Genomic DNA, 12,208 nt, shown 5'->3' on the forward strand with positions numbered 1-12,208 from the left:
ATCAGAATGTCATTTTGGAATACCTCTATAAAAATACCACATTGTCTTTAGCCCGTATCAGTATTAGTATGAGCCAATATAAAGCTATTATTCTTTATTCAGTTCAGTATAATGGTTTTCCTCAAAAATAGTTTCGCTATTTTTTTAGGGTTGAGACGCTAAGAAATGGTTTCAAGTGTACATTACACAAACCCTGAACCATTGCAAAATGATGGTGGTTCTCTCTCTCTCTCTCTCTTTATTTTAATCATGCATTATCAACTACATATAAAGCAGCAACCAAAAACTTAGGGTTATCTGAGATAGGTGAAAGTGAGAGTTAAAAAGAAAGTCATGCTAAAACGGCGCTTCACCTTCCCCCCCCCCCCTGAAAAAAAAATTAGTGGTCCTCCTCTCCATCATCCCCCCCCCCCCCCCCCCCCGCTTTAATATTCACCAGCCGGCTGAGTCGGCGCAAAATGTTCCCCCAAAACTGGACCCCCCAAAACAATATATGTGCATTTATCCAGCCCCCCCCCCCTCCGCTCATTCGCCGATCGCCGGCTGGCTGATTCGCCGCTAAATATTTTCTCAAGATTTGCCCCCCCCCCCCCTTTTGCCGCCGGCTGGATCCGCCCCTGATTTAGGACCCCCGTAAGTGATGATTTCCGGGCATCTACTTACATGCGAAGCATCGTCCACGAGCCGCATAGTGGCGAGGCGATTTTTTGTTGTTGCTATTTTGAACCCCCGTATTGTTTTCCTGGCATCTACTAACATCTTACTGTGTGGGTCGATCTGGACACATAATGGCGTTTTTCTATGCACATCACATTTTCACTTGGCAGCCCAAGGGGGCCGGGGGAGGAGAGGGTTAAACCCTCTAACCCCCCCCCCCCCCCCCGTAGATCTGCCCATGTTACCATTATCATTCCACGACATCTTGGTCTTCCTCTTCTTCTCAATAGGGACTTTTAGATTTGCGTGGACGTGGACGTGTTCTTTTAAGGCACTAGCAGTCACATGTGACGTCCTTTTAAGCACTGGCAGTGCCTTAAAAAGAGGTCACACGTTGCAGTCCACGTTCTCATCGTGCAAAAAAAAGTCCCTATATTGATTTACTGGTCGAGGTTCATTATTTGCTGGTCATTTGAAATCCCCAGATTTCAGCGGGTTTACGCTTTCACAACGAAAAACTTCTCCATGACCATATGTTTCTGCCCTTGTGCGATCGCCTCCATAGCTCCAGCAGACATGGCGCGGCAGCGTGCACACGTACCGTTACTAACGGCGCAGTAGGCCTATAACCACTAATGACGGCGGCACTGCTCTGCGAGCTGAATCGGTAATAATAGGCCTACTCATAGAACGAGAAATCTTGCACGCTTATCTAAGTTTCCATATGGCTCCGTTTAGTCTCATTTCACAACGCCCCCTATCGTCAGAGCATGATCAGAGTCAGCAGCCTAACATGTTAGCCTATGGACGTTTTTTTTTTAAAAATCATTAAAAATTCATTTTTTGTTTAAACGAAAAGCACATCCACCCCGACGTACGTTATCACTAGCTCTGTCATTGGAGCCCTCATGTCTCATTGACTTTTGAAAGTTCACCCACCGTAATTTTTCAAAATAGGTTGCAAGCTCGTCATTGCCTATAATACACATGTGAAACAAGTCTAACTTTGGACTCAGTTTACCAAGCGATTTGAAGATTATAGGTCGAGCACACGAAACATAAAAAAGCATGAATTATCATAGATCACTTCTGCCTATTTCATTATGTCCATTTCATCCAACCCCCCACCGTAATTTTTCCATTTAGTAAAAGCAAACATTTTGCCGAGTTTAGCAAAAACATGAATATTCATGAACGGTCAGACAATACAGCCTTTTAGTACGTAACGTATAGTGAATGGGAATGGGCGATGATCCGTTCAGGAGGTAGAGGTCAGTGGTTTGTGCTGGCAATGTTCACGCGAGCGAAAATGAGACAATCGGAGCAATATGCATTTCATTGGTTTAAGGTTTGTAAATTGAAACTCAATATTGTGTTAAAGTTATAACAGAAAAGATAATCTTTATTTTATAATTCCACGAGGGCGATTTTTAATTTTGCAATCGCCCTCGTGAGCAACCTGACGGGGGCGATTATGTAGCTCAGGGGCGAATCGCCCACCGCCCCCGTGTACTTTGAGCACTGCACACACCCACACACACGCGCACAAATGTTCCTTGATATTTGATATTCGATATTTGAATGTGTGTCATGATTAGTTTTGTTAGGGGTGTTATTTGGATCTGCAAACACCGAATTAATACCCAAATCCCAATTGTTTTATTCAAACATCACATAGGCAACTTTGGCGCAAGTCGATTTTTGCACTCTCGCGAACAATGCATCCTCTTCACCCAGGCGTGAACACATACCACACAAAAATGATACTGAATGATTTGGGATAAAACACTCTTTTATAAGATGTATAATAATTTACTGTTCATAGACGATTTATAAAATAATTAGCAATTTTCTAGGTGTAAACTTTTTTTGGACTCACTCAGTATATTCAGCTGCACACACCGTGGTATATGTTCGGCGTTTCAAGAGGGAACAAATGCCGTCCTTGATATCATTCCGGGTTTTTTTCAATTTGAATGTCTGTTTTCTTTGATTGTTAATTAACCCCTATCCTGTGTATTTACAAGCAAAAGATTTTAGTTATCAGAATCGGGTTATATCCTCTTTTTAATGGTTTGACATGCCATTACATTTTGACAAATAATAGCTTTGCAATTATGTTCATTCTTTATGGGATGTCGTCTGCTTGCGCAGTATTGGTCCATATAGTGACGTCATTAAAACATCGTTATTTTTCCGGCGACTCGTCTCTCGTATATCCCAGCTGCTATGGAGGTGGTTGTATTTGTATTTTTATAAATCACCCGATATGTAGTTGACCTAAAACTTGTACGATGGCCATCTGTTAGCATACCAGTTTCTAGTGATACATTAGTTGACATATTTGTCATTTTCTTTGAATTTCACCTTCAACAATATTAAATCTGATATGAATGGCCCTACGTGTTATCAGTCTCTGTGACATATGTAATATTGAAGCCCTAAACAAAGTTTGCGCTTCAAAATAATCATGAAGTGCCTCAAAAAAGTAAAAATCTTTGATTGACCGGTTGTTATTTTCCCCAATAGACTGTAGTGTTATCAAAATCGTTACGAAAACGAATTCTGAACTTTCTAATTCCAATCATAAATATCTTGATAATCAGACAGGCGATCAGTTTGTAAAAGTCATGGGATTCATGTATGACCTAAAGGTTTATAATTATGATTGCAGCATGAGCTAAATTCTGGATTTTTTTAAAGAATCTGAGGCAAAGTTACCCTATCCCTTTAATAACAGCGCATTTTACACATACAAATGCCTTTTCGAGGGTCAGGTTGGAAACTATGGTTCCTGGGGTAACTTGACAGCAAACATTTTTCATGAGTGCATGGTGGGGCCCTGGAAGGAAAATGGTCATATTCACGTCACCGAGAGAAGTTAAAGAAAATGATAATGATAATAACATTAATAGTATATATCATTTCGGTTAAGCTTAGATGTACTTTTCTACTCGTAAATATCTGCACCGTAAGTTACAGCACACAATTGTGAACAAACTATGAATGTTCGCAATACAGTACGTATTATATCCTTCATCAAAAATGTGTTGGCTTTTGATTGGTTGAGAGCTCGTCACATGACCAAAAATATTTGAGCTATTTTTTAGAAAGTACTATATGAGAGTACTATTTTGGTTTACTATTTGGGAGTTGAAAAAAAAATGTGAATTTTTTTTTTGAATTAATTCAATTTTTTTGTTCAAATCTTAATTTAATGAAAACAAAATATTTTAAAGGCACACTGTCCTACTTGTAGCTACTTGCTCCCTCTATATGTAAAACTTCCCAAATCGGTGCCTGTTGGTCCCCCATGATCCTCTTTTTCTTATGTTAAATGAGAGCTGAGTTAATGAGATAGCCACCTGCCACAATGACCTCGCTGGCTCGCTGTGTGGTCTAATCCCTTCTAGCTGCAGTAGTAAAGCCTACCTTTAAATCTTTTTAGATAAAAATTGACATTTGTTATGTTCTAAAAAAAAATTTCCCCAAATTTTTTTTTTTTTTTTTTTTTAAATAAATTTTTGATGCAGGATATAAAACAAATATACCATGCCTTCTATTCGAGGTACTGGTAAAACTATGGGCCTCGGTGACCCCAAAAGTACCATTTGCTTCGGGGCTGCGCCCCTCAGCAAATAGTACTATTGGAGTCACCTCTTGCGCATTGTTTTAACCAGAACCTCTCAAGGCAGTGTATATTTGTATACTATTTTGTGTGTGACGTCTCACACCGTGTATGGTATTTCGGTATCTGAAAATAGTACTGCATGCTGTACATGGATCGTGACGTGAAATGTTAACACTGACGGCAATTCGCTTGATACCTTCCGAAGCCCCCCCCCCCCTAAATATAAACACCAGTTAGGAACTTTCGCTCAACAATTGACAAATGTAACCTAATTATTCCAAAATCCAGACTCTCATCTACCGAAAAACGTCTCACAATTCCTTCTTCGAAAATGGGCACATACACTAATATTTGATCTCGGAAAGCGTACTTCTTTCCTCAGTAATTTGATATGATTTCCCTTTTTAATGAAGTTTGTGTATTTTTTCACTATATGTTCTTTGGTATGTTTTTGATAGCCCTCCTAAACAATCGATAATAATATAATTATTGTAATATATCTTGTTAAAGGTACTGTGTCCCTTTTGCAGCCAACCTCAAATTCTGTAAAACTTTGCAGGAATTATGAAAACATGTCATGTATGTCCCATCTGTGAAATTTAAACGTTAGCAGTGTCCTAACATTCAAATTATGCAAGGAAACCCGTTTACTTGCTAGACTTCACTGTCAGACACTATTGAGTGAGTGACTGGCTTTTTTTCTTCTTTGGTAATAACATACATAAAATGAGCCGTAAAGCGTTCATGGGCATTTGTCTACATCAATAACCCACTTCCAAACGACTGGGGATAGATACCATCATTCTTTCATGCACTAAAGAATAGTTCTATAGATCATAATTCTAGCTGTCGAGGTTTGTTGTTTGCAGAAAGGATGTTTATCACCTGTATTTGAGCAAAACTGTTCAACCGTACACACAATTGAACTAGAATTTTAGATCTCCGACAGTAGAATAGTACACTGATACTTCTTGAGTCTATTCTACGTATCGTATATGTTATCCAGCTTACAAAAGTATCCAGCTTACAGCTTACTTCACTGTCAGACACTATTGAGTGACTGACTGGCTTTTTTTCTTCTTTGGTAATAACATACATAAAATGAGCCGTAAAGCGTACATGAGCATTTGTCTACATCAATAACCCACTTCTTGTGATGGCCAAAATTAAACTGATTGAATCTTTGCGCAGCATAAAACGTATGACCATTCGGTACAATGGTCTGAAAATCAAGACTATTACTTATTGACTCTATAGCTCCTAAGTCGATTTGACAACTAATAGTCGTTATTTTCCCACTTGAAGACATTTTCAAGCCTCACCTTTTTTTAGGGAAGTTCTAAATTAGTATTATCTTTCAAATGCCGTTGGAATTTAATCTTTTCATTTTGTTGGCCTGCGAATGGGACATAGTACCTTTAAAGAATATTCAATTCATGACTAATATTTGAAATAGATTCAAGCAGATGAATATAAGTTATAAGAAATGTTGCTAATTATATGAGCATAAGATTTTTTTCTGTCTTCATATAGCTCCTATAATTACTGCCCTCTATCGCCACCATTCCATTCGTCGTCTGCTCCTAATATTTGGTACATGTCTCGCTTCGATGGGCGTGGCCTTGACTTCCATGGCAACCAGCAACGCTCAAATGTCAATCTATCTCTCAATAACCGGTAAGAAACTGTTCATATAATCTTATTAACTAAATTACAGTCCATGTTTATCTTTAACCTTACACCTGATTACATGAAAGGTTTTCGTAAGAAGTTGGGAGGGAGAGTTAATTGTTGAACATATTTGATCAAATCATTTGTCTCGCTTTCATAGTGAAGGTTATAAATCAGATTTTCCACTTTTTGGAAAAAGCATGAAAACAAACTATGATCCACATTGAATGGGTGTAAGGAATACTTTGGTTCAGATTGGTCTAAAAGCACTAAATTTGGCAAAGACGTCGAACACGCCATACTATTAAGATTTTTTACGGACGCCAAGAAGGGCACCGCCTGGGGCCGACATTTTGGTCCAATAAAAACAAAAGCCCGCCAGATGAGCTGGAATTCAATAGTATTTAAAAATTAAAATGGCTAGAAAAATTAACCTCTGAAAAATGATGGGGCCTACAGATATCGAAAATCTTATTCTGATGTTAATTCATCAATTCGATGTCAAAGAGGGCGCCCCTTGAGATTACTTCCGCCATTTGAGCTCATGGTTTATTAACTATTATAGTTTATATAGCTCCCCTTCTGCATTACCGAAGCACGATGATTATAAACCCCAACTTCCAAAATATGTTCTCACCCATCTTATAGGAGTGTAGTTCAGGAGAAGTGGATCGGGAAGCTAGCTAAGGACAAACTCGAACCACCCTACCAACAGGGACTTTTAGATTTGCACGTCGACAGCTTCGACTGCAACTTGTGACGTCATTTTAAGGCACTGCGCATGCGTCACGTCGTCTCAGTCGGCGATCGAGACTGCTTCAACCTTGATCTTCCTAAATCTAGTACGGTACTAGTATGCAGGCGCGTACACAGGGAGGGGGGGGGGGGGTTAAACCCCCCCCCCCCCTTTGGTAAATTTTTGTGTGTAAACCCCCCCTAAATTTCCCTAAAACCCCCCCCCCCCCCCCTTTTGGATTTTTTTTTTTTTTTTAATTAAAAAAAAAAAAAAAAAAAAAAAAAAATTCCCATGGCCGACCTCAAAAAGATGACCTTACCCCCCCCCCCCCCCCCCCCAACGGAGCAAAATGTCAAATTTTCAAATTTCGATACAAAAAAAAAAAAAAAAGTGGATCGGGAAGCTAGCTAAGGACAAACTCGAACCACCCTACCAACAGGGACTTTTAGATTTGCACGTCGACAGCTTCGACTGCAACTTGTGACGTCATTTTAAGGCACTGCGCATGCGTCACGTCGTCTCAGTCGGCGATCGAGACTGCTTCAACCTTGATCTTCCTAAATCTAGTACGGTACTAGTATGCAGGCGCGTACACAGGGAGGGGGGGGGTTAAACCCCCCCCCCTTTGGTAAATTTTTGTGTGTAAACCCCCCCTAAATTTCCCTAAAACCCCCCCCCCCCCCCCCTTTTGGATTTTTTTTTTTTTTTAATTAAAAAAAAAAAAAAAAAAAAAAAAAAAATTCCCATGGCCGACCTCAAAAAGATGACCTTACCCCCCCCCCCCAACGGAGCAAAATGTCAAATTTTCAAATTTCGATACAAAAAAAAAAAAAAAAGTGTCCTCTTACCCCCCCCCCCCCCCCCCCCCCCCCCCCCACTGAATGACTTTTCTGTCGACGCGATTTTCAAATTTTCGGGAGCAAAATATTTTGGGCCAGATTTAAACCCCCCCCCCCCCCCTTGAAAAAATCCTGCGTACGCCCCTGCTAGTATGCCGCGTGCGCGCGCGTGCACGCTTATACTTCCTGTATGCATGTATATCGTCGAGTGAAAGCTAAAAGATTTCTAATTGTAGTCAACATGGGCAGTTGAGTACGTTGACACGCATGTTCAGTCGGCGTTCGTCGTGTTCTCGTCCACTCAATCTAAGAGGACTTGTCTACCGAATGCAAATAGATGCATACAAAACAATAATTAAATAGAATGCCATTAGCTTTTGACAAAAGATGAATGGAGGGCACCAATGAGGAGAATCATTGAGAACTGGGATGTCAAAACTTTAATTGACTTATTGTTGACAACACGGACATTTATATAACTACGATTTGAATGTCTTAGTAAAAACTAAAGAGACACCTCAGGAAAAACGAGAAATTATGAAGACGATCTAAGAGAGAGAGAGAGAGAGAGGGGGGGGAGGAGAGAGTAGATAAAAGAAACACCAAGGAGAAAAGTATAGAAACAATGGACCAAATTTGAAAGAAAAGCGGTGCCTGTCTTAGTGCATTTAGAAAATAGCAACATCGTGGAAAATGCATGAATGGCCTGGATGAAATATTGGGATTACTTGAAGACTTCCGAACCTTCGTGTGTGTAGTTGAGTTTTTACAGACATGTATCAATGATCAGATATGATTATTTACGTCTGGGGACCGACCTTTAACGTCACCTGGTCCATCCAAAAGACGTGACTCAGTTTCGAACCTGCGTCCTCGGCTGAATCAGTTTTTAATTTCCATAGTTAGCTGGATTACAGGCGCACGCCACAACGCCCCTGTTAACACTTAAAGGCCTTATATAGGCCCTAAGCCGATATTTATTGTTAAAACTCGTAGGCTCTGTTTATCTTTTGCCAGTAACAACTCTCCTTATAATAGATATAGACCTAAATCTAGCCTCATTTTTTCAGTATACGAGTTTCATTACCGTATAATCAAGGAGTATAGATTGTCTATATAGTCTTAATCAAAATTGAGTTATGTTTGGGTCGTACCCAATTTTCTAACACTCAATTGTACATTGTTCAACTTAAGTTGAATTTAATATCGACCGTAATTTTCAGGCGAAGGGCTTCCCAAGTAACGGACCATACATCGCTAATAAATACATATGGACCGTCAACTAAAAGGTTTGAGAACTCCTGTTATAGAGCTTCCCGTTGTGCAAACTTATCTGGCGGCCATTTTAGATCTGACCAAAATGGTGGCTCTAGGGGACACCCTTCTTGATATCCAATCAATTGAGTAGCATCACCAAATGTGGTGCGTTTAGAAATTTGCAACAAACTGCTCCATTTCTCCTCCTAACATCCTCAACTATTGTAACTTGTACAAATATAGGTAGTACGTAGTAGGCATTTGAAGATTTGAAAGCGTGCCATCGTGCGGCATTGTATTAAATTTCATGATGCCATAACAATATTTACCTAGTTTTGTATTATAATTTAGAAAATCGATGTTTGTTCCATAGAATACTTGCGGTCATGGGTAAACGGGGCCAAAATAGCGCTGAGGTAAATGCACAGTATATAGTGCGGCCCCTGTAGCGCAAACTCTCAGCTACCACATATTTCAAATTGGAAGAATATTTAGTAGAAACATGTGATACACTGTCAAAAGAACATTGCAAATATGAAATTATTAATTACAAATATAAAGATCTTAATTTAAATTGCAATAAGAAAAGGTGTGGAAAGGATCAGAAACAGTTGATCATGTAGCATGTAAGTATTGGTGAGCACTGCAAGGTTCTGGAGTCATCAAAATCATAATAAATTTGACCGAGTCTTGGTAAAGTAACAAGCACTCACATACACTGTCGCTCATAAAGGTGGAATATTTTAGTTTTACCCCAATTCATGGAATTATTTTAAAAATTATTTAAAAATAATAGATCTAGATAATAGTATACATTCTCAGATTTTATTGAATAATAATTTGCCAATGTGTGTTTTGCGGGACTGCTAAAGCATGTGTATGCTACTATGCTAATTAACTAGTGGACTTACGCCCTCAAGTCATAAATGACAGTAATGAGGATTAATGCCCCATAAAAGGGCACTAATATAGCACATCGACACGGTTTTGATCCTGGGGCCTCACAGTTACGAGGCCATTGTTTTGGCACTGAACCACGACTGTACGCAGGGGGGGCTAGGGTAGGGGGCAGTTTCCATAAATAAAAAAAATCACAGAAAATGCAATACATTTTCAATAATTTATTGCATTTTACCCCGGTCCCCAACATAAAAAAAATCCTCTGGACAGTCATGCATTATGGCTCAAGGCATGGGCAAACAGAAGATTTGTTTATGTTGGGGACCGGGGTAACATGCAACAAATTATTGAAAATTTATTGCATTTTCTGTGTTTTTTTTTATTTATGGAAACTGCCCCCTACCCTAGCCCCCGCTGCGTACAGTCACGGTTGAGTGACAAAGCAATGGCCTCGTAACTGTGAGGCCCCAGGATCAAAACCGTGTCGATGTGCTATATTAGTGCCCTTTTGTGGGGCATTAATCCTCATTACTGTCATTTTATGACTTAAGGGCATAGGTCCCCTAGTTGATAAGCATAGTAGCATACACATGCTTTAGCAGTCACGCAAAACACACATTGGCAAATTATTATTCAATAAAATCTGAGAATGTCAACTATTATCTAGATCTATTATTTTTAAATTATTTTTAAAATAATTCCATAAATTGGGGTAAAACAAAATATTCCACCTTTATGAGCGACAGTGTAGAAAGCTATATATGGGACAACACACATGGTGTCGGGGCTAGTACTACCTTGATTTCCTTGTATTTCTATTTTCTTCCAAAATTGTTTGGCACATGTCATTTATTTGTAATCTTGAACATTCAGTGTAAGTTTCGTTTGATTCTGTGAGAATTTTTTTTTTTTTTTACCAGTACTGGAGTTTATCTTTAACCTCTGCTTAGCTACAACGATGATATAATCACATGTACACTTCGAGCCCCCTTCATGATTACAATACATATTTTTTTAATACGAATATGGGATATGGATGATAGGGAGATGTGAGTTTGCTCAGCTCTCTGTCTTCGCCTACAAACTGGCACAGGTGACCCCGGTTTGAAACTGAGTCACGTCTTTCGGATAGTGACGTTAAAGGTCGGTCCCTAGGCGTAAATCCTTTTATCTGATTCAACCACGTCTGTGAAACCTAGATTACTGAGGCACACATATATACTCATTCGTACATACAAACTAATTACAGTAACAGAAATACAGTATACGATAATGAAAATAATAATGATCATAACGATTACGAGGATTATATCATAATTCTCATCATCCTCATCATTATCAGAGCATTATGTTTAATGCTCGAGGTAAAGTGAATTCTTTTAAAGAATATTTACAATAGAATACATGGAATAGTTAGCGAACTGATCGTGTCTTGTTGTGCGTATCCACTATAAACACGTTCATTCTTAATTTGTTCGACGCACAAAGGGAGCTTTTGCCCGCACTAAAGTTTTAGCTTTCGTCTGATATTTTAGGCGTCCAATAGCTAAATGCCCGCAGTTCCGACAATCAGAAAGCTTGAACCTTAAATTATGATATAATTGGGATTCTTAACCGTCTTTATTGTTGCTATTATATTTTTTCACTCAACATATAAGATTGGCCATTCATTAACTTCTTTCAAACGAATTTCTAATATTGTGTTTTTTTTTGCATTTTAGAGCCTTATTTTGTGTATTTTTTGACTGATGTAATTAAAAGAATCCCATTTGTTAAATTGGAAATGTTTAATCATGTTAACAGGACATCGATGAAAAACAGCTTTGCTGATTCGATTGTTTCTTTTTTTATCCTGTATAAATATGTCAAATAAGTAAACTTTAAAAAATATAACTTATCTGAAAAATGACGTTCGTGAATTATTCTTGTACATCAAATTTTAATGGGTACTTATGCATTTTATTCAGATACGATAATCCAATTTCAATTCTCCTACATGTTTTCTTTTCATGTGAAACAGGTCTTGGATATTGCATGGTACATATATGTTGTACCATGACATTGCACCACGTGGCTCAAAATTTCAACCTACTTTTCAGCATTAGTTTGACTGGATATGGCGTCGGAATGTTTCTGTTACCACTCATAGCTGAATTCCTACGTCAAGCTTACGGTTGGAGAGGTGGACTGCTCATCATTAGCGCGCTGATGGCACATATTATCCCAGTTGGCATGGCAATCAAGTTCGATTCAGATGAGAGCAGCACACAGAGAAATGACGTTCAGAGTGTCCCAAGTTCGCCCCCAGAGTTTAACGAGGAAGAGGAGAGCAACATCAGCACAAGCAAGGACACAGAAGGTGAGTTGGACCGGTATTCCTAGTAGACCAAAAGCCCGTGAGACCGGCAGTCTCATGCGAACGCCATTGTCGGTCTCGTGAACTTATGTCAGAAAAATATGGCAGAAAAGCCAAGAAGACCAACATGTCGGTCTTGTGTCCTGTTAGTCTCGTGGGCC

At 39.1% G+C, this 12,208-nt stretch overlaps 1 protein-coding gene across 1 annotated transcript; it reads left to right on the plus strand.

Annotated features, from left to right (window-relative positions):
* Nucleotides 1–5,839: 5,839 nt before the first annotated feature.
* On the plus strand, nt 5,840–12,182 carry LOC115922972 (monocarboxylate transporter 13-like). The gene is made up of 2 exons (XM_030982848.1): nt 5,840–5,965; nt 11,712–12,182. Exons 1-2 carry the CDS (start codon nt 5,899–5,901, stop codon nt 12,071–12,073), a joined length of 429 nt encoding a protein of 142 aa, XP_030838708.1. The 5' UTR covers nt 5,840–5,898; the 3' UTR covers nt 12,074–12,182.
* Nucleotides 12,183–12,208: the final 26 nt, after the last annotated feature.

Source organism: Strongylocentrotus purpuratus, unplaced genomic scaffold (genome assembly GCF_000002235.5).
Source record: "Strongylocentrotus purpuratus isolate Spur 01 unplaced genomic scaffold, Spur_5.0 spur5_scaffold_13, whole genome shotgun sequence".
Classification (NCBI taxonomy): domain Eukaryota; kingdom Metazoa; phylum Echinodermata; class Echinoidea; order Camarodonta; family Strongylocentrotidae; genus Strongylocentrotus; species Strongylocentrotus purpuratus.

Bases quoted from the DNA above. Each gene is read 5' to 3' on its own strand.
- LOC115922972 (XM_030982848.1), top strand. From the start codon at position 5,899: ATGGGCGTGGCCTTGACTTCCATGGCAACCAGCAACGCTCAAATGTCA. The intron at 5,966-11,711 runs GTAAGAAACTGT...CATGTGAAACAG, and splicing joins AATCTATCTCTCAATAACCG to GTCTTGGATATTGCATGGTA.